Source organism: Centruroides vittatus, unplaced genomic scaffold, assembly GCF_030686945.1.
Source record: "Centruroides vittatus isolate TY-2023 unplaced genomic scaffold, ASM3068694v2 contig_166, whole genome shotgun sequence".
Taxonomy (NCBI): Eukaryota; Metazoa; Arthropoda; class Arachnida; order Scorpiones; family Buthidae; genus Centruroides; species Centruroides vittatus.
The window spans coordinates 376,728-404,533 of record NW_027121006.1 but is presented as its reverse complement, the minus strand read 5'-3'; the positions used below and the strand labels follow the sequence as shown (position 1 = coordinate 404,533).

General features: G+C 34.8%; 1 protein-coding gene and 1 long non-coding RNA gene across 2 annotated transcripts; both read left to right on the top strand.

The window, feature by feature from the left end:
- Positions 1-140: 140 nt before the first annotated feature.
- LOC136968951 (zinc finger protein OZF-like) lies at positions 141-22,206 on the top strand (the record flags this gene model as incomplete). The annotated part of the gene is made up of 2 exons (XM_067263027.1): positions 141-207; positions 21,585-22,206. Coding segments are annotated over 2 exons (519 nt in total), but the record flags the coding sequence as incomplete, so codon positions are not given.
- Positions 3,280-21,584, top strand: LOC136968919 (uncharacterized). Its single transcript, XR_010879726.1, has 5 exons — positions 3,280-3,355; positions 7,170-7,286; positions 9,724-9,804; positions 12,527-12,610; positions 21,175-21,584. It is a non-coding gene; the product is annotated as an uncharacterized lncRNA (long non-coding RNA).
- Positions 22,207-27,806: the final 5,600 nt, after the last annotated feature.

The following is a 27,806-nucleotide window of genomic DNA, read 5'->3' as shown; positions in this document are numbered from 1 at the left end:
GCGGATAATTAAGAAAGACGCGATATTCGTTTAATCTCGGTCTGGCTATAGGCAGAAGAAGCCTTTATTTACAGTTATATCCGTTTCGTGCAGATAATTTTATTAAACGAATAATATTGTTTTTATTATAAAATTGGATTATTTCTCATCTGGCAACACTCAACGTCGGCCGGTCTCGGGAGGCCGAAATTGTGGGAAGCGCGGGAGGTAAGTTTAATTTTTTTGACGCCTGCCATTTTACATTTTAAGCGAGAAGAGCAAATTATTTCTTCGATAAAACAATTACACGGCCGACGACCATTTCGATAGGTCCGTAAACAATACGGAAATTCATTTTGTTGCCTGGAAATGGAAGCGTGGCCGAAGAATTCGCACCTTAGTTGTGGCAGAGCCCGCGATTCGGATGCGGGAGGAAAAATGACCGGGGCAGATTTGTATTCGGTTTGAAGGGCGAGTATCAGCAAATGGTCGTGTGGATTTTATCTTTCTGGGTCCATTACAAACACAATTGTCTCCTCTGTCGAACTCCACCTTTTCAATCTTTGTTCCGGTCTGCGCAAGGTGCAAAGACATTGCTTCGAAATGTGACGTTTGGTACGGCAAATCGTTGCATTTTCTCCACGATTGGCGGCGTCTTATTCTGCCGTGTTTATTCGCCGTGGTGGCTTTGCCCACCGTCGCTAGCGGCCGCCTCGAGCAAATCGTTGACTTTGAAAACTGTCCGAGTGCCTATTTTGATACGTGGGTGCTCGGACTTCGTTCTTATTACAGTCTGTTGTTTATTCGAACGATTCTTGCTTGTACCCGAGTGATGCTTTGGTGGCGTCGGCCTGCACCTAATTTTTTATTTCTGTTGTGCGTGGATCTTGTTATTAAACCTTACGAACGAAAAAGCGTGTCGTGGGTCGAAAGCGGTCGGTTCTTGTAAAGCGCGGATGGAAAAACGAATTAGGGCGGGGAACGGCCGGTGTGCGGAAGAAGGTCGCCGGTCGTCTCCGATCCGCGTCGGTCCGGCGTTTCGTCCGGGATGCGTTCTCCGCGGGAGGCTCCTCGGGTCGGATTTGCGGTTGCGTCCCGGCCGGCGCCGGTTTCGGGGTAAAATTCCGGCCGGAGCGTCGGCCGGCCCGGGAAAACGATTGTTTGTTTGCACTTTGGCCCGCCGTCGTCGAACGGTGTTCCGTGCGGTCCGTGGAACGTATTGTTTTACCGTGGAGTTTGGTCCCGTCGGAATAGAAATAACTTTGCGTAAAACAAAATGGAAACAAAACGGACGACGGACCCGAGGACGGAGTCGACCGTCTGCGTGTTACGTACGTGGAAAAGATTGACGGTGGGCGTTTATCCGCACGGTTATTAGACGGGCGGCGACGTACGGTTCGGAAACGTGGACGACGACCGTGGCCGTGGAGGAACTCTCGAGAAGATGGGAGAGGAAAATTCTAAGGAAGATATTTGGGGCAGTGTGTGAGGTGAGGCAATGGAGGATATGGAAAAACAGTGAATTGGTAGAACTGTATGGTTATATTGATATAGTTGTGGAAATAAAGAGTAACAGACCGAGATGGTTGGGGCATGTTGAGAAAATGTCAGATTATAGAGCTGCCAAGAAGATCTATAGAGGAAATCTGGGTGGCAGGAGATGCGGAGGAAGATCGTGGAAGCGATGGCTGGATGATGCGGATGATTTGAGGAAGATTGGGGTCGGCGATTGGAGGAAATGTGCAGAATACCGTCGACGTTGGGCCGCGATTGTCGGAGAGGTCGAGGCCGTACGCGGGCCGTAATGCCAAGGAGTAGTGGTATTAGTATGACGTGCTATTAGGTGCAAAAAGATTGCTTAATTTGTGATGAAACATAAAGTCGGTTTAGGTGTGTAATTGCTTAATGTAGCAACATATACAAACATAATTATAAGAAATTGGCAATTATTTATTGTGACGTCGTCACGATGCCGGGCTGCAATTTTTAATCGCATTTTCAATTTATTTAATTTAAAATATATGCTCTCTATGTCAAATTAGTAGCGGCTCGCCCCTGTACGTCGTACTTTTCCTTTAACGATAGTCGTGTCGCTCGTCTATTAACTGCTTTCGGGGGAAAGTTTTGAATCGAAGTAACGCGACTTTCGGTTTGCGTCGGAAGTTCTTACGTAGTTAATTGGGGCCTCCCGTCTCTATGGTTTTCGTATTTTGTCTCGACTTTCATCTATCTAACTCTGTTTCTGAGATTAAAGAAAGAAGGATGGCCAGACATGGGGAATTTATAGGTCTACAATTTTTTCAAATTGCAGCCCAATTAAGAAAAATTTGATCATTATTTAAATTTGTGAGTTATAGCTTAGGGTTGTTTTTAATCTAGATAAAGATTGTATAAAATATTAAATTGCATACAAAATCTGAACATATCTAAATTTTAATACTAGTTCTCTATCTTAATCATTGATATGTCATTAAGAAGGAACAAATATTTTTATTGTTCATCATAAATCTTTGCATATTGCATACTATTTCATGAGCCTGGCTGGTTATTTAAAGTCTTTCCTTTTTTTTTGATGGAAGCACTGTTAAATCCATAAATCATTCCTCCGTCCTCTGTTACTTTTCCAATTAACCCGCAGGCTACAAAGGATTCATTTTTGTTTACACAAATGCTGTTTTCGAGGAAAAATAGCATATTACAACTGATAAAACTCCTATAGCTTATGTTCTTGCATTTGTATGAAATTTATCACAGAATGATCCCAGCTGATTATCCTCTCTCCCCTAAAATAGGCACAGTTGGTTTGACTAAGTGCAATCTTTTGTTGTGTTGCCTATACTTGGTCAAATGAAATTTTATTCTCCTTATATATTTTAACACTATAAAAAAGTTGGAATATGCTTATTTGTTTATTGTTTAAAGAGAGACATCCTTTGACTAATGTGCAATTTTTATAAGTAAATACACCTATCCCTCGATTTACACGGTAGATAGGTTCCCGAGAAAAACGCGTAAATCGAAATTGTAACTTTTTGAATGTAAAACTGCGTAAATCGAAAAGTATGCAAAAAACACATAATTTTGTCGCTTATTAATTATGAATTTTTTCAATTTTTTTAAGGTACACAAATCAAACAAAAATATTGAAAGGCCAAAAAATATATTCTTTTATTAATTAAATACAAAGTACAAAGGAACAAAAAATAAAATCTAAAAGATTCATAAAAAAAATTATTGCAAGGGTTGATGGCAGCTATCGTCATTCGTCACTATCAATCTCTTCTTGGTGACTGATTCGAGGTCGCTTTCGTCGGTCGAAATTATGTGCGCCGATTCGATGTTTGAAGTAGAAACATTTACTCCCCGAGGAGATTTGGTAATGAAATCCGTTATTAACATTTGCTTCTGATTTCTTGTTAGATCTTTATAGACCTCGTCATATTGAGCCAAGCAGTGATTAATATCACGTTGGAATCGAAGAGCCCGTTCGACATTTGAGTCATTTTGTACAAAATGATTACCCAGTTTTTTTTCCCAATTTGAGTCCTTCGCGGATGACTTTTGCTGTAAATGCAACTGATTCAAATTCTTTGTCGGGATCGTTGTCACAATCACTAGTTTCGTCAACCGTGTTAATTAAATCGTCTTCACTTAGTTCTTTATCGGCCACTAGTTCTGCAATATCTCCTTTGGTAAAATCGTCGGAACCCTCTCCACCCAATTAATGTGCCAATTGTACTATCTGAGAATATTCGTCCTTTAATGGTGAAATAGAAGCTTTACCTTTAACTACATTTGGCCACAATTTCTTCCAACAGCCATTGAGCATTGATTGCTTAATCATGGTATATGATAAAGCAATATGCTCAAGCATTAATAACTGTTAAAGATTCGTTATTTTCGATTTATTCTAAAATGTGCGCGAAGGCTCATTTTATGTACAGAGCCTTAAAAGTCGAAATTATCCCCCGATCTAATGGCTATAATAATGAAGTCGTATTCTTTGGTAAAAATATAACTTGGACATTCTCGTGCTGTAGTTCTTGTGGATGACCCGGTGCATTGTCAATTAACAAAAGCACTTTAAAAGGCAGTTCCTTTTTATTTAAATATTTTTTGGCATCTGGGATAAAACATCTGTGAAACCATTCGTTAAACATTGCGGCAGTAACCCACGCTTTCTTATTGACTCTCCGATAAACAGGAAGATGGTTGATATTTATTCCTTTAACTATGCGTGGCAATTTTGATTTGTTAATAACCAATGGTTTCATAATGTAATCTCCTGAAGCGTTGTTACAGAAAAGAATTGTTATGCAATCTTTTGCTGTTTTATGACCACTAGCTGATTTATGAATTTTAGATACATAGGTCCTCTCTGGCATCTTTTTCCAAAATAACCCTGACTCATCGCATTGAAAATCTGATAGGAGTATATGAATTGTTGGCAACACTTTCAGCAAATTTTGTTGGATATTCTTGCGCTGCATCTACATCGCCAGATGCCAGTTCACCTTTTAATTTTAAACTATGTAAAGAGTGTCTTGATTTGAATCTTTCGAACCAACCGTGATTTGCTGTGAAAATCTGCTTCTTTACAGATAAAGAAGAGGACGGTAACTGCTCTTTAATTTTTTCGTAAATCCGCAAAGCTTTATTTGTAATAGCGTTGGCATCAGTTGGCATTCGTTTTCGAGTTTGGTCCTCTATCCAAATCATTAATGCCTTCTCCATGTTTTCCATTGTAATATCTCTGACATACGAAGTTGTGCTCGTACTAGTGCCAGCTGCGACACTCTTTCTAATTGAGTTTTCATTTTTTCTTACGGTTCTTATTGTAGCTTCATTCATGCTATATAATCTAGCAACATCTATTACTCTTTCTCCATTTCGTAAACGATCCAAAATTTTTATTTTGGTTGCTAAAGATTTAACTTTTCTTTTTACTTCTTGCTTATTTATAATTTCTTTTGGCATAATAAGCCTACAAATATTACTCCAGATATAAAATATGTAATTAAAAATAATGTAATCGTTTGTTACTTAAGAATATGAAAAATTAAAATTTTCCGGTTAAAAATGATATGCAATGAATGCAACTTCATGCATATGAGGGAATACACTATATCGGTTTATCGGTTGCTGTTTGACAGATTGAAATAAAACTGCCACCTAGTGCCATAAATATCAATTATATCTTATAATTAAGGTGGATTGGTATATAGATTGGAGTTAAAAATTGTTCCTTTTGATCATAGCCAGTTTATTTTCAACATTTATTTTTTAACTTTTTTTTAAACCGATGTAAAAGCGAAAATAGTGTAAAAAAAAAAAGTACCGTGTAAAACAAGAGATAGGTGTAATTATATCTTTTGTTGTCCTCTGTTTCAAAGACACATTGTGCTTTGATAGCATTCTCTTTTCTGCTATGTTTTTCTTTGCACTTTTAAAACATTTAGCCTGTTCAATGAATTTACTAAATAATAAATTAGAACCCTATAATAAATTATTCTACTCTGTACAAATACTATATGAAACTACAATATTGGACAGAAATAGTGTGTGTGTGTACACAGGTGACTATCCACTATACATACAGAATAAATGTATGTTTTAAAATATATCTTGTATGGTATATTAATTATTTTTCAATAAAAACATTACTTAAATGAAAGTATTTTTCATTAGCTTAGAGGCTTTTTTATTTCCATCATCTAGTTTTGTGTTTAGTTTTGGCCTAAAAGATTGGTGTATGCCCTCATTGTTAATAGAAGCTATTTTAGTATCCCACTGTTGATGGGAAGAAGGTGTTTCCCTATTATTAGGAGAAAATGGTCGAGTAAGCACGTCACAGAAATCAAAATTTTTTAAAAATAAAAAAAAAAGAAATGCAATTAATTTATGATAAATGTTTTATTTTATTCAAAATATATTCCTTCTATATAAAATTCTGTATAGAAGAAAAATTTTTTTAAAATATTAAAAAAATGAAAAATTTCTTTCTTGAGTTAAAATACTCAAACACCACCAACTTTGAGGAACAAGACACTATGACTGCTAAAAATTCTCAAATAAATAAATTTATTTAACCTTTAAAATATTTTCCGTATGCATTTTGCCTTTGGTACGGGCTACGCGAGTCGAATCGATTCCACTCTCGAGACCCGTACGCGGACTGATACGTGTGAGCGTCTGCATTCACGGTGGCCATTTCCAATAAGTAGCAAACCGACCTTGAATAGGATTGAGTAGGGTAATTATAAATGTTGATATGATTTCCCAGTATTTACAATTTTTTAGAACTTTGCTGTAAGAAAGCACAGCTGGTTATTTTTTCTGTGTTTATCTTATTAATACTAATAACTTATACAGTATATCTGCAGTTATCTCTGGTAGGGATCAGACTATATTAGCAGAGATAAATAAATGTTGAAACAAATCCACATTTACATTTACCCCATCTAAGTGGGATAGGGGTAATTACTATTAGAGGTGATTGTAACCTGCTAGATTTTATGCTTGGGAGTCTATATCCTGTACCAAGGAAAATTATAAATGAACTTTAGAGATGTGAAATTAACAAACTTGGGCAACTTTATTTCACCAAACAGATGAAAAATACAGAAAACCCATATTGATATACATGAGAATATGTTCAAATGAAACAATTTGATACAAAACTTTTTTTAGTCTAAAAAATTACACACACAAACAGTGCATTCGGCAGGGAGATACGACAATCTTACTAAAAACTTAGACTAACGAGGGAAGGCCACGTGTACACTTTTTAACAACACTATTATCTATTCATATAGATTATAAATAGGTACTGATTGGTAATTGTGTAACTATTATGGTGTAGATCTTGGTGTCTTTTATAAGCAGGTAAAGTCATTTGCACAAATAGACAATATACAAACAGAAAATCTGAAAAGAAATACACAAGTAATTAATAGAATGAGTAGCTAACAGAAATTATTAGTAATCCAGAATACCTGTGCAAGTTTCATTCTTCATGTCCTTAAGGAAAAGATAAAAACCCAAGAATTACACATTTTTAGTATTTGTGTTGTCATTTTAAAGTTTCTAGATATATGCAACATTTTAATAATGATGGTATAATTTTAAATGTAAGTAAAGAATCATCTAAAATATACTGTTGTTTGCTCACAATGTTTCCTTATATTTAGGAAGAGAAAGACTACACGAGAAGCAGTTATGAGACAAATGATTAACTGAGAATGCCAGTTACCTTTGGATTTCTCCTGCAATGTTATACAACAGTCACATCATTGTCATCATACAAGGTTATTATCTTTACTATTTTTAGTTATATATATCTTAATTTGCTTATGCTATATATAAAAATTAGTTTATTAAATACAAACTATGTTGAACAGGTGTAGTTTATATTACACTTAACTTGGTACCACATTAAAAAATAAAGTAACTAAAATGTTTATTGAAGAAGAAATGCTTTTGGACTAATTTAATCCAGCATCAGCTCTCCGATTAGAACTTAGATACAATTCAGAAACTAGAATACAAAATTAACAAATGACAATAGGATAGTTAGTATACAGTACATTCTGGTTAATTGGGACTGCCATTTATTTGGGACACATACCGAAAGACAGAAACCAAAGAGATAAGGCAAATTTACTTTGCTTATTTGGGACATTCTACTGCTTTGTTGGGACATCATATGCTTCAAACAGCAGTATGTGTTAATGGGCCAATGTTAAAAACCAAATCAGAAGAGTTAGCTACAAAAATGGGTCACAAAATTTAAGAGTGTACGCGGCGAAAAAGTGAAGATCGACCGAGTTGCCCGAATAGCTGCAAAAATTCAGTCCTGACCAAATCTACAATGCAGATGAGACAGTGCTGTTTCACCGTGCCATCCCAGATGGTTCTCTGAGTTACAAACATGAAGTATGTCAGGTTCAAAAAAAGCAATGGATCACATTACCATATTGTGCTGCTGTAGTATGTCAGAAAGTGATAAACAGAAGTTATTAGTCATTGGAAAAGATCCTAAGCCTCGGTGCTTAAAAGGTCATAGGATGGACTGTTTAGGCTAACTTTTGAATATTATGCCAACAAGAATGAATGGATGACTTTGAATATTTTTCTTAAATGGCTTATAACTTGGGATGAAGAACTGCTGAAAAAGTCAAGAACAGCTATACTACTTTTGGACAACTCTGCTACTCATTTTCACTTAGTGTGTTGTGTTTGAAACATTCATCTGTAGTTTCTTCCAGCTAATACCATGTCCTTGATACAACCATTGGATATGGTAATAATAATAAATTTGAAAAAGTTGTATCATGGAAGGTTGGTACAATACAATATATACTTGAAGGAATTTAAGAAAATGTCTAAAAATATCTTATAATCTACGACAGCACTTAACAAAATTGGTTCCAAGATTACTGTTTTACAAGCTTTACATTATGCTGTTGGTAGTTGAAGAAAAGTAAGCTGTAGCAAAATTCAGAACTGCTTCTCTCATTGTGCTCTTAACATTTCAAAATGAAGTGCCACACACAACTGATAATGATAGTGAAATCACTTATCAGCTTCAAAATGTTAGAAATCATGAAGAATCTATATGTTAATTGAAAGAGGGTTTCAGTTTGTTTGATTTAGTTTAACTAAAATGGCAGGGGCTAAAAATATAGTTCAAATATCAAATTAAAGCTCTTAACCTGTAGATGATGTTACCAAAGAGAGATTTGAAAAAGGTGCAATGGTTTGGGTGTGGCAGTGTGGCAAAGGAATGAAAAGTCTACAGGACAAACATGTCTGGCAATTATAAAACTTCTTGCACCGCTACAACTCTTCTCACAACCTACACTTTGGGAACCGTGGATATAGTATATAAAGGAACAAGTAAAGTTTTTTGAACAAAAAAAAAATTATGACCAACAGCTAAACAGAATAACTAACACTCTCAAACTTCAAGAAAAGCATTAAAGAATTGCTAACAAAGAGTAAATTAAGTGTTGTTTGTTTCACTATGTAGAAATGACATCTCTCTACAAAATAATTTTATTTCAAATAAAAAGCACAAAACAAATGTTTTTTATAGTATAAAATGGCAAATATAATTAAAAGCATACTCAAGAAACAACTGAACAAATAACAGCAGTGAGACAATTCTGATTCTTCTCATATGCCATTCTCCCACCTAAAACAAATTTTAATTCTTCCACTACTGGGAAGAAGTATGAACCATTCTCCACCACTAAAGTCTAGCCAGGCGTTTCTTAACTGGGGGTCGCAGTGATATTAAAGGGTGGTCGCAAAACAATAATGAAATTATTTTATGAGAAAAAATCATTTATTATAAACTTATAAACATTTTACTTACAATAAGTACACACGTAAAGAAAAAAAATTAATGTATGGTTGCATTTATTTACATTTATAATTACAGTCTAAATTCAATTAGTAATAGTAAGGGGTTCCTTACCGTTATTCCTTTGGGTGGGGGTCGCAAAGCTAAGAAGGTTGAGAATCGCTGGTCTAGCCCAAGGGGTAAAAACAATTCTGTATCCAGGTACAGGTACAGTACATAGCATAAAGAAATTTTCACTGTTTAAAGAGTGAACATTAAATGTTTATAACAACATTGTTCACCGTTGTTTTGATCATTATAAATAGTCAAGTCTAGCTTCAACAATTTTATAATGATTATTTAATGACAAAATAAATTTGTTTTATGGTACATTTCAGTTGTTTCGATGTTAGTTTCTCTTTCTGGAACTTGGAGGTCACATGGTTTATGATGTTCTCTGGAAAGGCAGACTGCAGATGGTAAGATTGCTTTTGAATTTTGTTTGGTCAGGAGTGTGAAGTAGTCATCCTAAACTAAACAAATAAGTAATCAAGAATGAAAAGAAATTGAGTTTCCCTCATAAGTTTATGATACCAGAAGTAATCATTTTATACCTTTCAGTTTTAATTAATGAATTAACAATTAGTTGTTACTAATTAATTAATTAAATATAAATTTTCAAATAAATCATTGTTAATATACTATAGGGTCAAATAAATTCAGCTGTTGTATTTCTCGTGTTTAGTTTATTACTAGTTTGACTGCAATGTACAATGTAATAACTTGGCATTATTAAAAACAAATGATCATCATAACGAGGATATTGTAAATAGAACAAATTTAAATTACTTTCTTGTCTTAGAACAGTGGTTTTGTTGGATGCAATTTGTATTAAACATTGGAATATATCAAAAAATTATATTCATTAATTACTGGGCTTGAAATGAAAGATCTTGGAACAAAAAAAAAAAAGATATTTTGACCAACAAAAATACAACAAAACTGACATATCTTGCACTAAACTATAGATTTACAGAGAATTGGAGGACATGGACATAATTAAATGGATTCCAAACATTTTGTATCCACTGGAACTCATTACAATATTGACATCTAAAACTGTTAACATTTCTACTTATTACTAAAATAATATAAATTTGTCTATTACTATTGTAATGCAGGGTTTGTCCAATAAGTATCTGGACTGAAGTCATAAAAAGAAATTTGTCGACGATATATGTACGGTGAGTTAATAATTTTCAAAATATGACCCTCCTGCATCAATACGTCTCTGCCAGTGTTTTTCCAGTCTTTGTATGCTCCCTGGAAGTCTGCAACCGCAAGGCTGTTCGGGCACCCTGCCAAATTCACTCGGACGGCCTCGATCGTCCCTTAGGTTCCTTTTGATCCGAGCGAACAAAAAGAAGTTAGGGGGAGTCACATGTGGACTGTAGGGTGGTTGGGGCAGCATTGACACATTGTATTTGGCAAGTACCTCCCTCACAATTTGCAATGTGTAACTGAGCACATTGTCGTAATGGAGCATCCAGGTATCGGCGTGTGGTGAACGCACGCGATTGTACAATGAGCAATGAGAGCAAGTACAAAATAATAAACAGAATTTATTAACAGTTTGTATGACGATTAACTTTACACAGGATTCTTATATAGGTCCCAACTATAACATAAGCATGTATGTGTGTATATATTAGCTTACAAAGGATAGGGGTATTAACAAAGGGAGCACGATTCATGACAATACTGATTCCAGCAGGAATTTCCAAACCTTATAACTAAACTTAAAACTAACTTATATGCTGAAAGGGGGAAGAAAGAAGGTATAAAATAAGTTCCAGGAGGTGAGAAAGAAAGTATGGATTGTACCCAGGGTTTTTGGTGAATCTTCCGTCTCTCAGATGGAAGAGCTATGCCAACTCTGTTTCAATGTTCTTGATTCGAAAATTATTCACTTCGATGTTCAGTTTTTGTGTAGACCCTCTCGCTTGTTGTCGTGTCCTACGACTCTTGTCCTCTCGCCGTCCCACTGTCTCGGACCTCGATCCTTTCCCTTCTGTCCTCGTCGAGCGCTCCACCAAGAATGAATCTCTTTCACCCCAACTCGCCTCAGGGTCTTCACTCTCCTTTTTCTTCGTTGCAATTTCTCAAAATGCGTTATCACAAACAGGAAGGAGGAAACGTGAGAAAGTTCAAGAAAAGATTTAAGACAAAGGACTAAGAAACTTATTATTAGGCTTAAAGCTAAATAACTATATACAGATATATGGCGTATCACCACAGGCGATCTCCCTTCGGACGTTGGCAAACTCTAATCCTCAAACAAACACTTAACCAGCAATCAGAGTTAAAAAGTTCTTGCACTTTGGTGACATTTTCACAGTTCAGGTTGCTGTTGGACGTCCAGGGCTCGTTCATCTTCAACATCTTTCCAGCTATCTTTCAATTGTTTATGTCACTGAAAAGCACACGTTCTGGACATGGTTTCGTTCTTGTAGGTCTCGCGGATCATATCAAAAGTCTCCATAGCGGATTTGTTCAATTTAATGCAAAATTTGATGGCAAAATGCTACTCGATTGTTCACTCCAACTTGACTCTCGACGGAAGCACACTAAATGCACTTTCCCTTCACATACTCCAAAGGCTCGGAGACAACTGAGCACGGTCTGGTAGCTTACGTGACATCCCTCATCATCAATCCTGCTAATAGAGACCACCCTGAACCCCTTCCAATCGAAAGGAAAAAATCAGTCCCGATACTTATCGGATAAACCCTGTGCCTTTGTTTACTGTTACTGCTTAACATACTACTTAACATCTGTAAAATGATTTTAGTTTGTAAATCATCATCTGTGATTCAGAAAAATTTTTGGGACATAATAATAATAATGCTATAAAATTAGAAAAATATTTAGTTCAAAACACTCTATCTCGTGTTGCATTTAAATGATGGTAGTAACTGGAGAAGCCTCAAATATTTAAGTGGAAGATAGAAGTGTTTTTAAGTTTTATTTCAGATTTTATTTAGATTGTCTAAATTTTTTTCTTATTTTTTAAAAAGTTAATCTAATTATGAATTGAAAAATCAAGATTAAATATCTATTAAATAATAAACTATGTTTGTAATCAAATAAATTGTGTTAAATTATAGTTTAATTTACTAAAATCAGTTTGGATGTTTTCAGTTGTTTCGTGTAAATCATTGCCCAGAAATTGCCCAGAAATTGCATATCTAATAAAAGTGAATGATTTTGGCTAAATACCATAAGGTATGTACAGTACATTTACCTAATAAAATTTTAATTATATTTTGACTATTTTTATTATTAAATTTTTATGATTATTGCAGCTGTAATTTTATAAATGTTTGAAACTGGCAATAATATTTATTTACAAGGAGACCCTACGGCTTTGGGGAAACAGATTTTGATGACTTTCGGTGTGGAAGTAGTACACTGTGTGAATGTACTACCTGTAAAATACTAAAGTGCAATACTCAAATGTAATCAAGAAAAATGAACTTAAAGTTTTCTTTAGCACTTTATATATAAGTTACGCGTACTATCGCTTGAGCGTGCTGTGGCATGAGTGGTAACGCTCCTGACTCGTGCACTTGCGTACTTGGGTTCAATTCTCTTGTGTATACTTTCTTTTTATTTATAAATACTTATAATTTATTTATTTATTTTAATTTAATTTCTACTGTTCCAAGTCTAATATTTTTACTTTGAAAACTCACCTTTTTCAAGTTGAGAGAGAACTATTAATACTTATGCCAGGTTTGAACATGGGTTTAGAGCAGACATGGGCAAATGCGGCTCCGACATGCAGCTCTTTTTGAGTCATCATGCAGCTCTTGCTGAAAGTGTTAATTTCTGTTTTTTTATTATTGTTTTTACAATTTTATTTTTATAATCCTGTGAAAATATGTTTGTTAAAAAAACTTAATATTTGTTTTATATTATATTTATATTATACAATAAAATTGCGTGCCTTACCATACTATCTGCCACGACAGTACAGAACTGCAGCTCCCATGCATTTTGCAAAATCTACATTTCGGTTCCCACTGAACTCTTGCTTGCCCCTGGTCTAGAGTCTTTTTCAGTCACTCTTTAAAAAGTGAGTGAAAAGTTCTCTCTCAACTTGAAAAAGGTGGGTTTCAAAGTAAAAATATTAGACTTGGAACAGTAGAAATTAAATTAAAATAAATAAATAATAAAAAATAAATGAATGAGTAAATAAATAAATACATTATAAGTATTTATGAATAAAAAAAAGTATACACAAGAGAATTGAACCCAAGCATGCAAGCGCACGAGTCAGGAGCGTTACCACTCACGCCACAGCATGCTCAAGCAATAGTACACGTAACTTATATATAAAGTGCTAAAGAAAACTTTAAGTTCATTTTTCTCGATTAGATTTGAGTATTGCATTTTAGTGTTTTACGGGTAGTTCATTCACATGGTGTACTACCTCCACACCGAAGCTCATCGAAATCCGTTTCCCCAAAGCCATAGGGTCTCCTTGTTAGACTAATATTTAATAAAAGATGATGATTATTTATATATTTTGTCAGGATTAAAAGTTCAAGAAGTGATCAATTTGTGTTGCATGTCAGTTTGTAGAATGCAATACAGATTGAACATTTACTCGAACTGAAATCCACATGTAACTTATAACTAAGGTCCGGATTTTTGGGTGCAGTTTTAGAATGGATTGGTGCTCGTTTGGTTGCTTTTTTCTCCATTTTGGGTGCCAGTTTGGGTGTTTTTAAATGCTGTATTATTAAGACAAAAACCAACAAGATGTGTCATATTTACAAACTACATAATTGTTTATTGCAATTCAGACATAAAGACGAGCATTGTAATTTACAACAGTAACCATTTCAATGTTCGTAAAAGTGAAGTTTTCTCGTTTGGAGGATAGAATGCCTTTATATAAGGAAAAAGATTTTTTTACATCGACCGAAACTAAGGGGACATGTTTCAGTTTTACTCAGAATTCTAGTTCAATTAAATCCAGAATATTTTTCAAATCGGGATGTTTTGATAAACTAGATTGGAGTTTGTCCAGGCAAAACCGTCCAGTACATCAAGCGCGCCTGACTTACAACGTCCATTGATTCCGCATTTTGGTTCCACGTCTTTCCAGCTCGTTGATTTTATCCACCAATAACTTGTATGAATGCACGGAGTAGAGCTCTGTGGTCACTACCGGATCGGCGACCAGTTTCTCGACACTGTCGACGGCCGCAGAAACACCAGGAGGAAGTTTGTTGATAAACGCTGTAATTTTCTCGAAGTTCTTGCAGTAGAATACCACACTGTTTATCCAAGACCCCCAACGGATGACCAGATATTAGAGTTCATTGAGTTTGTATTTTCAAGTTGATACATTTTGAACAACATTGATTGTACATACCACGTGGTCAGTGGTGCAACAAGAATATTCAGCACGTACCGTTTTGTGAAATCTGTTGTTTCTTTCAGTATAAACCCTATAAGATTGTCTCCAACAACATCCAGGTGCCGCTATAAATATATGCTCGAAATTCCTCCTTTTTTGTTTGCCTTCTCTATGCTTTTCCAAACTTATGTGTAGCCTGATTTTTGTTTCTTGGTGTTTCCCATCAACCGAAATCACATAATCGCAAATGGAACGGCAAAGAACTCTTTTTCGTCTGCGCATGTTTTCTTATTTGCTAAAAGGTTCAGTTTAGATGCGGACAATTTTGCCATTTTCTAATGTTGCCGACACCGAACAAAGGAAATTGGAACTGTCGCGCTCACAAGTCAGGGTGAGATGACCTCAATACAGAATTTTCTAGATTGTTCTTTTCTTAGAAAAGAAAACACGTGTTGCAGATTTTCAGTGAATCTGTTTACATTCTTAAAACAACCCTAAGGCTTAGTTGTTTAGTCCAGAAAATTCCACTTTACCCTCTTTTCTCTCAACAAAAGAAGAGAGTAAGCTAATTATCATATTTTTTTCCTCAGCATATGTGGTCTGGTTTAACAAATTTGTTTTTTCCCCCCTCAAGTGAATGAATAAAAACCACCAAAAAAAGAGATAATTGTCAACATATTCTTTGAAAATGTAAAAAGGGGGAAGCTGGGTGCAAAATATGTAGTTTGGGTGCTAGTCACTGTTTTGGGGCAGGTTTGCGATTTGGGTGCTAAACAATTTGGCAATGAGTGGGCCTACTGCCCTAAAACCAACTTAGTTTGTCTTTTTACACTCCGTCCCTTTCAACAATTGAGTGGGTGTGGCACCCAAAACTCCAGATCTTACTTATAACATAAATCAAACATTTATGTATTTATTCTATTTACTTAAACCAATTTGTAATATACTATTTGATTTTTGAATTATTTGCCCGAGGATGATGGATATGAGAACTTTGAAAGCATTAGTAAAACTTGTGTTGAATTTTGTTTTTTTAAATTTGTTAACATTGATAGATAGAGTTAATTCTTATTTATAATCTTTGTGTTGTTGAATGTCACTAGTTTCTAATTAAACTGATATTTTGTAGTGACACAAATCTGTATGTATTTGTGTGTACAAGATGTTCAGCTGAAATGAATTTCATATTAAAGATTTATTTAGATTTATCTTTATTATTATTGTAAAAAAATAGCAACATATTGAACCTCAAAAGAAATTTTATATTATGATATATTCCAGGCTTGCAGAGTTTGAGCATTAGGGTGCAACTATGCAGACACGAATTGAGAGTGAGTGAGAGGTTGCGAGCTATTTAGTTTTTGCAAAGGAAAACCATGCACAAGCGAGAAGTGAGAAATAACGATGGCGAGAGCGAATTTCTGGTTCTCGCACATATCTGACAGGTTTTGATATTTATTGCGTCTCGCCTCTTCTTGCCACATATTCTCGCTCGCTCGCATCTGCATAGTTGCACCCTTATAGTATTGTATTTTATATTATAGCATTAAAAAATGCAAAAGTAGTATATAATGTTTTCACATCGTGGTATCAATTTTGCTTGTTTTTATTATCTGTCAGTTTAAATGTGTTGGTGTGAAATATGTAGTAGTTGAGAAGTTGTTTTTCTTATTACTGATTATTAGGAACCACATTTTTATGTAAAATCATATTTTTTTTTCTTGAAAGATATTTTATGTAATAAGCATAAAAAACAAATTTTTGGTGTTGTAGGACCTCAATTAAGGAGTTATAAAAGCCTATTTGAAAGGTTAGAGCATATTTCTCACATTTTTCCATGACAGCATAATTTTGAAATAAACTATATCAAAAATATAGAAAATATTTTATAAATGGTTTTTGTGCTAATTTTAAATTTGAAATTGGAAGTGAATCTATAACTTCATAGTCAATTTGCTGTTTTTACTTATATTGTAATTTACATTATTATTAGTTCATATTTTTAGTTACTGTTACTTAGTTACTATAGTTTTCTGCATACTAGTAAAATTTACCGTATTTTACGGACTATAAGACGCACTTTTTTCTTTGAAAAATTGCCTCCAAAATTCGGGTGTGTCTTATAGTCCGTAAAATACGGTATACTTTCTGTTTTGCATTGTAGACAGATTCCTTAAGCTTATATTATGGTTAAACCAAAGTCATGCTTACCAGTTAAACATAGGGCATATGTGGCTTAATCTGAGTGAATATTTTCCACAGATGATTAGGTTATATATAATTGGGTAAATATATTTACAGTCACAAGCTTTTTACCTAGCTGCATTACACTGAAAAAGTAGGAAAAGAATTTTAAATGCTGACAGATAAACAGAAATAAATCAAAGTTACCATTTCTAAGAGATTTATGTGCTGCTGTGTTCGGTGCCGATATCTTTTCGTAAACTAAAGAACAAATAATTTAAAGTATTCCTAGAGAAATGCTGTGCAAAAAAAAACATGCCTGGTGAATTGACTTTAAGAAAGAATAACTTGTCAGAGATGTATGAGGAGTGCATTGAATCAGTTCAAGACAGACTCAAAGGAAAAAACATTTGGTTAAGTGTTGATGAAACCACATTTATTGGAAAGTGTGTAGTAAACACCATTATTAGAGTGCTAGATTCAACATTGAGCACAAGGACAAAGATGAAGAAAGATTTTTATTTTATAACATTTGTTGAACATAGGGTTTGGTTCAAAAAACGGTTTTTTGAAAAAATTTATATAATTTGAAAACCAGGTTTCCCAACTAGAAAAACTGGTTTTTGAGCCTAGACTTAAAAGATAAAAATTAATTAATTATTTGATATATTGACACAAAATTGTCTATCATGAAATGGGAATATTGTTAAATACAGTGGAACCTCACTTAAAGAGCTTAATTTGTTCCAGAATCTTACTCGTAATGCGAAACACTTGTTAAGCGAAACAATTTTTCCTGTAGAAATTAATGTAAAATACGATAATGCATTCCATGCCGAAAAAAATACTCAAATACCGTATTTACTTGCGTATAAGACGAGGTTTTTATTTATTTTTTATTGCTTCAAAAACTTAGGTCATCCTATTCGCGTGAGCAAAGGATTCTTTGTGTTTTTGCAGTAATTTTTGTGAACCATGTATAGTTCACGCTGCCATTATAGCAGGGTGCTATTGAGGTCAAGGTGAATGTGGCTTTTAAAGAGATGATCCGAAAATAGCTGGTCACTTAGCAATGATTACAGATGTAATTATTTCATATTTGTTAAATTGTATTTTTAATGAATATTTGCACGTTCCGAATCATTAAAAATAAACTTTTTCCTGTCACGTGCGTTATAATCTTTTGGTTTTGCTACGTGGGTATCGGGTGCGTGGAAAAAGCCATCTTCAAACGCTGATAGCAGTCATTTGGGAAGTAGTGCATTTTAAATTCACTGGACGGATCAGAGGACAATGCTTTGTGGAGTAAGAGCAAAAAAGAGAATTGTAACAAAGCTTTGGAGGGCAAGTCCGAGTAGACAAAAGGTGATAATGTCAAGAAAACATTGTTGTTTGCCTTAATACGTGCATTTATGATAATTTATTTGTGATTAAACGAAATAACATTAGAATTGTATTAGTAAACCTAATTTTCTTTATTTTGATCTTTAAAGTCACACATCGTCCTATAGGTAAGATCATCTCATATGCGAGTAAATACGGTATTTATGTATAATGTTTATTCAAAGAAAATTATATAATATACATTATTAAAGAACGTAAATCATCATCATCTTTTCTTCTAGCACGGAATGAACCAACCTGGAATGATTTCGAGTTGCAGAAAACAAAAAATTACAGATAATATCACGACGGAGCGTGCGCACAATCTGGGACTTTCCCTCTCCTCGGTACTTGTTATGCAAAACGTCGCTCGTTAAGCAAGTCAATTTTTAAAAATTTGTTTTGCTTATTATGCGAATCACTCGTTATGTTAAGTGAGGTTCCAGTGTAATAAGTTTCATAAAACTAACTACAAAAACAAAAAAATCCCCCTACACCTAAAAAGTGTCCAATTCAATCTTGCAATAATGGAAAAATATCTGGCAATACTGGTGATGGGTGCGACGTTCGTTTGCACCCTCTCCCAAGATCGAACCAACTTAGTCCAGTTTTCCAGTTAGTTAAATTTTGTGTTGTTGTTGTTGTGATACTTCTTTTAGTTAGTAAAAACAGAAACCATGTAAATAAATTTACCAGTGTTTATTTCTACTAATATTTTTTAATTTTTAATTCCATTAAAAATACAGTCAAACTTATATATTACTGTGAGGCCCTGGGCTGGGATGAAAGACCTTCTTTTAACCACGACGACCAAGACGACCAATAAACTTTACATATTTCTATCGGCAGCAAATTATTAAGCTTCCTGCAAGTGAGATTAATATTAAGTGATTAATTATTATTTTTTTCTCTGTTGTGAGCTATGTCAAATTCTAAGATGGTTTATCATTTAGTTGGCATTGCAACAGGAATTCAAATTTTCCTTTTGCCCCGTACAGCTTTATAACTATTCTTCTGTATTCTATGGCCAGTGTAGCCATTAGTGTAATAAAACAAACAACTTACTGGAATATAAATACTTAAAATAACAAACACTTTAGAATTTCCAGCAACGACGTATTTAATAAAATAATAACGTTTTCGACTATTTTTAATAGTCTTCTTCGGTTAAACAACTTTAAAACAAAAAGAATGTAAAATAGAATGCAAGCCATACAACGGTTTAAAACTATGGCTTGTGTTCTATTTTACATTCTTTTTGTTTTAAAGTTGTTTAACCGAAGAAGACTATTAAAAATAGTCGAAAACGTTATTATTTTATTAAATACGTCGTTGCTGGAAATTCTAAAGTGTTTGTTATTTTAAGTATTTATATTCCAGTAAGTTGTTTGTTTTATTACACTAATGGCTACACTGGCCATAGAATACAGAAGAATAGTTATAAAGCTGTACGGGGCAAAAGGAAAATTTAAGATGTTTTATTGTAAGATTGTGCATTTCCAAGATATATCAAAATTATATTGAAGGAAATGAAAATAACTCTGTCACACTTTCATTTCTTTCAATACATTAATACATTTTGGTATCAGTTTTGTTTCTTACATTACCAAAATATGATGCATATACTGTATTTAATCATTTTTGGCATTACAATAAAGTCACTCTTAAATGGTTTATATTCCAAATCTCACTCTTGCCTGTATTTAAAGTTTTGAATGCCATAAACTTCTAAGTTCACATTAATTATTTATCAAAATTTTATTAACTTTACTAAAATACAGAACAGTTGAAATTTTTCCAACAGTTAAAATTTCATCTTACAGTGTGTCAAAACATTGAATGTAGAACAAAATACAAAAATAACATTTTACAATTCAGAAGGCTTTAAAATTCTAAATTTGTCAAAGGAATCTGTCCAAAATTAAGCACATGAAAATAGATACCTTAATTAAATTGTTTTGCTCTTACACAACTATTATGATATAGATACTTATTATATTGTAATCATTTTTATTCTTGTTTGTCTTGTATTTAATTGTTTATTAACATTTCATCATATGAGAGGCTTTGTCAAGGTGCCTCAAGATTGTGTGTTTGTGTATACATACACATATACTGTATACCCAGGGCCAGATCATCACATAGACAAATGAGACAAATGTCTAGGGCCCAGTTTTTTGAAGGGGCCGGTCAAACTGTCTATTTTGAAAAGATTTGTAAATAAGATGGTTCACTTTTCTGAATTTTTAAATAAAGTTTATTCATATTTATATACTTACTTTTTTTGAACTATCTTGGCTTTTATTTAAATTATCTTTTTCATTATTCAATTTACCTCTCGTGGGTAAAATATTATATTATTTAAATATTAACCAAAAAGGTTAAATTAAACAACTAATATTTTAAGGTAATATTGCTATTGTATAACAACTTTTGTTAGACATTTAATAAAATAAATTTCAATTTTTTTAAATTTATAAACAAGTTGTTCAAACTATTCTAGAGAAACTAAAATTTATTGTTGTATATAAAATATTTTTTATTAACTTAATAAAAATTTAAGATTTGTTTTAGTTTTTCACATTATTTAGTTTTGTTTTATTTATTGTGTTATATTTTTTGTGCGCTCTATTTCTCGTGGGAGAGGAAGGGGGCCCGGTAAGAAGAAAATGTCTAGGGCTCCAAAGTGGATTAATCCGGCCCTGTGTGTATCTTAGGGTACCATATATAAAGAATAAAATTGTGTGAATTGTGTATTGAAAAATTACAGATTAAATTATGTTTACATTGTTTTTTACTGTTTTCAAATTTTAAATACAAGCATATTTAGAAAAATATTTTAATTTATTAGGTACTGGACGAGAACCTCAACAGAAGAACGAGAAGAAAATGGGAAAATTGCTGTTTAGGATAGCGTAGTGCCGTCGTTTCACTATCCGTTCAGCCACCGACAATTTATTATAAATAAAGAAAATGTTTTTAACAAGAAGAAATACTATGCGAAGCCAAGAATTTTGTTCAGTGCAGACGAAGCCCACACAATATTTTGATTTAAAATAAACTTAAAACTGCATGCACATTTTATTATATTAACATATTTCTAATATGTAATGCGCTCGGTAAATTATAAAACAGACGAAAGCAGTTTGTTTCCGTATTAGATATAGATATGCCCCATTGCTTTTTTGATAATTATTGATATAATTATTTTTTATAACGAAACGTGAAGCGCTCGTTAAGACCCGTTTCCTTTCTTTTTAGGTGAGAAAAATATAAAATCACGCCAAGGATTACGCTGCAGTGTATGTTACAACGTATTTCCCACAAAATACAAGTTGGTGTGTCACACGAGGGTTCACACGGGAGAAAAGCCCTTTCAGTGCGAGATCTGCGGTAATAAATTTGGTCAGAAAGCGTATTTAGTCAATCACCAGAGAGTTCACACGGGACTGAAGCCCTTCGAGTGTCGAGACTGCGGCCAGAAATTCAGAGATTCTCCCTCCCTGAGAAAGCACCACCGCACTCACACCGGCGAGAAACCCTTCGAGTGCTCGGTCTGCTCGGCTAAGTTCAGTCGCAAGGAAAGCCTGAAGATTCACTTACGCAGTCACACGGGCGACAGGCCCTTCGTCTGTAACGTGTGCGGAATGGCATTTATGAGCGGATCTCACAGGAGAAGACACGAGTTGCGGCACGTGAAAAAAGAAAAGTGAATTCCGAAAGATCCGAATTAAATACTGAATTAAAATTTTATAATGTTTATAGTTCACTGTGTTAAGAATTTCGAAATACTCTCCGCATTGTAACAGACTGTTGACTTTGAAGAATACCAATGTAAGTACATGGAAAATAAGGTAGTACGTAATAAATATTTCCCCTTTTATCGTGCCACGTACTTAATCGTCTTCCTCCGAAACACAATTTAAAATACGACGTAATAATTTAGGACAAATTTGTAATTGCGAAAAGACGAAACGCATTTACAAAAATATTTTTACGGAAAAAATGTACTCAAAACATTACGTGTTTACGGTAAAACCACAGAAGTAAATAGATTGTGGTCGACGTTTTCATCGCGAAAACGTGAACGTCAGACGTTCAGCGCAAAAAGCCTAGAAGTTTGACAATGGCGTTTGGAACGTCAGTGGAATCATGCTCGACGTTCCGTACGCCATTATCAAACTTCTAGGCTTACAGGAAGGCGGCGACGGAAACGGCCGCAACCTCTTGTTTTTATTATATTTTACTCCGGAAAAAATTTTTTAAAGAATTGGATTCTTTGCTATTTAATGGATGTGTCTTTTAGCCAGAAATATCACCACCGTTCTGCGAAAACTTGAAAAATTTGTAAACCGAAAAAGCACGATAAGTATTCTCGGGACAGGATAGCTGCGATGATGCGCTGTCTGGTGACAGCCATAGTAACCAGTACGAAACGGCAGTAGATACCCTAATCACGGATGCTCCTTTACGTATGATGTGTGATTATACTTGGAAGAAAATTTGTAAGCACATTTATGAAATGTGCATAGAGTAGAGCTCCGTTGGCATTCGATCATTGTTAATTTTATGTTATCGGTATATAAACGTCTACAGTTGGTTTTTTTTTGGGTCACTCGTTTTAACGAATACGTTTACCCGCGTTAATACTTTGTCGTTTTATGGCTCGTTTTTAAATTACGACATTCGGCGTGGATCGAGATTTAACTTCGGAGAAAGCCGAGTCGAATGGACAGAATTTTAATGCGAATTCGATAAAATTCCCACCTTATGCGATAGCTAATTCGTAAGCAGTATAGAAGAGAAGACGCTATAAATAGAATAAGAGACGAATTTTACAAAAATAGGTTTAGAAACATTTCTAGTGGATGCCAGAGCCCTCGGCCACCGACGATGTCCCATTTTTTATCCCTCGTCGACGGCAACCGACGTCCTTTCGCTTAATCTCCGTGCAGAAGTTAGGCCGGTTGGTGTCCGTCTTTCCGATCGGTACCTTCGTGTAGAGCGGAACGAGTGCTCCAGTTGCCCTGCCCTCAACGACGACGCCGGCCAGGGGGGCAAGACGATGTAAATTGATAGAGGATACGAATTGCATGTAGGTAAAATAATAAACTATTCGTAAAGTTTTAATCATTTACCCGAGCGGTCAAGGTTAGCAGCCTGCCGCCCTGGGGGACCCGGGATCGAATCCGGTGGTCCGTCCGGATATGTCGGTCCCCGTCCCTCACCACCCGGCCGCCCCATTGTGGGCCTGGCCGAACCCATAATGGGCTTGCTATAAGAGGCCCTCTTAGTGCCCACTGGGCGGAAAGAGTTACAAAAAAAAAATGTACCGGAAAAGAAATATCTTAATTAAAACATTTTTTTAACTTACAAGAAGCCTAAGAAGATTATTTTAATTAAAACTTAGCATTTAAATAATTTTTTCGAATTTCTAGGGAAGGGCAGCTGCCCCCCTGGCGACGCCCTTGCCTGCACTTAACAATACTTTTTTATGCCTTTTCATCTTCCACGGGAAATTACGGGACCGCAATAATTCTCTGCGCCGCATTACGGCATTTATAGCGCACAAAATGGTAATCCAAACAAAAACGTCCGAGATGTAAAAAGTTGACAATTTAAGACGACGGTCAAATTTTTTTCTTTGGCTTAAAGATAAGCGTGACGCTCGGAAGCCCGCAAGATAATACCCGCAAGATTTACCTGTATTATTATTACTGTCTTCTATGTGAGCATAAAATTGCTATAACGAACTTAAGGAGGGTGCACGCATGCGGCGCGGCAAGGAAGAGGCAGAAAGAATGACGTTACTTCTCGCCGCAGAAGACGATTTTATGCCGCTTTTCTCGTACCGCAAAAATTGGTCGAATTTTGTCTTTTGCGGCTACCGCCCCAAGACGCGTTTCTATCAGCCAATAACCGTTCGTCTGGTAGTCACGTGAGAAAATACAATCACGTGGTATTTTAATGGCGGGAAGTTCGACGCGGTTAACCGAGATAACTAACATGAGAATAAAGAGGAAAGGATAATAAATTTAACACAAATAATCATATATAATTTAATTCAAAGAACAAAACATTCGAATCTTACTCAAAATAGCATTCTTTATCGAGAGACCTTAATCGAGGAATAAGTGTATTTTGTACACCAGTTCTTTCTCGATCCAAGAAAATATCTTCCAATATAATCCAATATCTTCGACAAAATCTTCTAGCCAAGTAAAGCAAGCCGTACAAAACAAAAGTTCAAACACGTGTATAATGGTAGTGTCGATATCGTTCGCCGTCTTGAATACTGAGCGCATGCGCCGAAATGTAAGCGGATTGCCGCTTGTGTGGTTGTGCTGCAGCGCGGCGAAGATGCGTTTGCGACACCGCTTTTCCTTGCCGCGCCGCAAGTGTACATCCTCTTTTCACATACAGGAAAACCGGCGAAATGGTGTAAAAATAGGCTAATCCCTAATGATCAGAATCCTGTATGATTTTCCTTTGTTATAGCAATTCTACGCTCACATAGAAGACATTAATACAACCAGGACAATTAGCCTTTAAATCAACAATGTATTATTTTCTACGAATCGCTTCCGAGTTCCAAAACTCCTAAGAAAAAAAATTGACCGTCGTCTAAATTGTCACAACTTTACATATCTGATGTTTTTGTTTAATATTTATTTTATTACGTCAAGACGTTAGTCGGTGACGTACTGTACGTTTTGGCCGGCGCTCGGCCGACCGAAGCTTTCGATACTCCGTTTAGACAGTTATGAAAAGTTTTAACTGGCGTAAATTCGAACTTTTGTTATTCTGAGTAACGTTTTGAATAAAATTCCTTCGTTCCCACGCAATTTTATCCTTGTAAGCGTAAAATTAAGCCGTAAAACTGCTTATAAGAAATAGCTGTGTGGGAAACCCGTCAACTTTGACCTAGCGTTCCAGAAGTTTGGTCGGCATCTCACTGATAACCAGAAAAGGTTAAAAGACTGCTTGTAAATACTATTTCAGTTCGGTTTCGAACATTATTTATTCGTTAAATGTCGTTAATATTTATATTTCCATTAACTATCACTTTCACGATTTTAGACTTTAAATTGATTAGACCGCTTTTTGCTTACAATTTGTATTTCATTTTTAAATATTTTTGGGAGTTTTCATTAAGGGTAAAAAAGGCAGTCAAAATATTTATAGTTAAGCCTGTATATGCGTTATTAATATGGGATGCCTTCGGGATTCCCGAGAACTCCGAATCAGGAAGAAAAGGGGTTGATGAGAATTATTTGCTTATATTAATGTATATAACTCTCATCAACCCCTAAATTACGGAAATGTATAGAAATGTTAAACCCTGTGTTAAGACAGGATAAATTTCGTGTTACAAAAAAAGATTCAGGATTTAGGGTGGCTTTGGAATTTATCGAGGTTAAGTCCATATCTCTTTTATTATTTCTTAATATTAGGTTAATTTTTCTAGTTTGCAGTGAGAAAAGAGCTGTGATATATGTTATTCACAATATGATAGAGAGAGATTAAAGTTGAGCAAAAAAAAGTTAGGAACAGGTTAAATTTCTATGGCTATTTAAATGTATCAGAGGATCTATGGTTTTCCTAATTATATTGTTATACATACGTAATAAAATAAAACAGTAAAATGCAGATTTATTTACTTATTTGACCATTACCTATGTATTGAACAGATATGTTATACTCAGAACATTATGTACAAAACTTTCATTCACAATATGTAGCAATATAACAGTTTTAAACAAATCTCTATTTAAAATCTGGGGTAAACTAAATCTAAAATAATTTTATTTTCGATTTATTCACACCACATTCTCATCTGTAATTTTAAATTATCACCTTATTAAATTTTTTTATCAACCAAATATACTTTTTCTTTCTTTATACATGATATAAAATTACAAACGTAATTGCGAATAAGATTTTTTTGACAGAACTGTAGGAAAAAGTTACAAAAATGCTTGGAAACGGTAAAACTACTTACTAAGGCCGCGTTTCTTTATGCAGCGAGAGTGTAGCGAAATGACGTCACGAGCAGTGTTGACCAATTAGAAACCAGTTTCAGTGTGTTCGCTGTAAAGCGCTTCTCGAGCGCTGCATAAAGAAACGCGGCCTAACCAGATAGATAAACCAACAACTTCTCGCCGTAATGCGATTCTAGCGCCAGCTATCGGCTACCTGACACACTACTTTAGAAGAAAGCTCAAAAACCAGTATATTTGTCGACTCTGATATAACTATGCCCAGGAACACACATGCGTAAAATTCGGCGTAAAATTTAGCATAAAACAAAGCGTAAAAATTTTTCTTAAGTTTTGGCTGAAACGTAACTGAAAAGAAAGTAGAGCGTGTCTACTTTTTACTGGCGTAAAATTTTTACGCCAAAATTCCTCCAATAAAGAGAAGTCCTTTTCGTGACGTCAAAGTAGACACGTGGTTTTAATTGTAGTAATAGTGGCAATGAGAGTTAACCCTCATTGCCGCCATTGTTAGAATAAAAACCATGTGTCTACTTTGACGTCACGAAAAGGACTTCTCTTTATTGGAGGAATTTTGGCGTAAAAATTTTACGCCAGTAAAAAGTAGACACGCTCTACTTTCTTTTCAGTTACGTTTCAGCCAAAACTTAAGAAAAATTTTTACGCTTTGTTTTATGCTAAATTTTACGCCGAATTTTACGCATGTGTGTTCCTGGGCATAGTTATATCAGAGTCGACAAATATACTGGTTTACGAGTTTTTTATAGTGTGCTTGTTGGTATACGTAAATTTTAAAAAAAATTATTATTTTACATTTATTTTTTAAAATAAAATTATGGTAAAAATTATACAATGTATATTTTTGAAGAGTGACCGCGTTTCGTTATTGACCCGTGCCAGCGGCGGCCTCGCTTATAGCGAAATGAAGAAACAAGCGTAAAATTTTAAAATGAGGGATTGTCGCGCGTCTCCATGGCGGTCATTTATTTTTTTGGTGGAAATGCGAACGGCCATCGGTCAAAAACGACTTTTGGTCAACGGTGGGAGTCTACTAAAGGTTTGTGAATTACAAAATATTATCCGGGTTCGAGTACTCGAACCCGGATAATTGTCTGGAAATGTTTTTTTCGGATAATACGCTATTCGATTAATCCGGGCAACGCAAAATTGTAATTAACGCGTTCGGTATATTGTTCGTTAACGAATCATCAAATTTTAACGTTTTTTTTTAGTCAAAATGAGCGGATATAGCCCGTTTTACCGCTGCTGGGTCTAATGGCAGGCACTGCATTCCTCCAAATTATTGCGCATTCATTCGTGACACGGGTCGGCCGAGGTAGGTATGCGCGGTGGCGTTACAGAGGGTGCGATAATAGTTGGAATCTATAAAAATAGCGCCACCTAGTTTATGGACGATCCCTAATACTACGTTCGCACACAATCCACGACTCACTTCGATCTCGATTGTAACTGTTGCCAGTCGAAC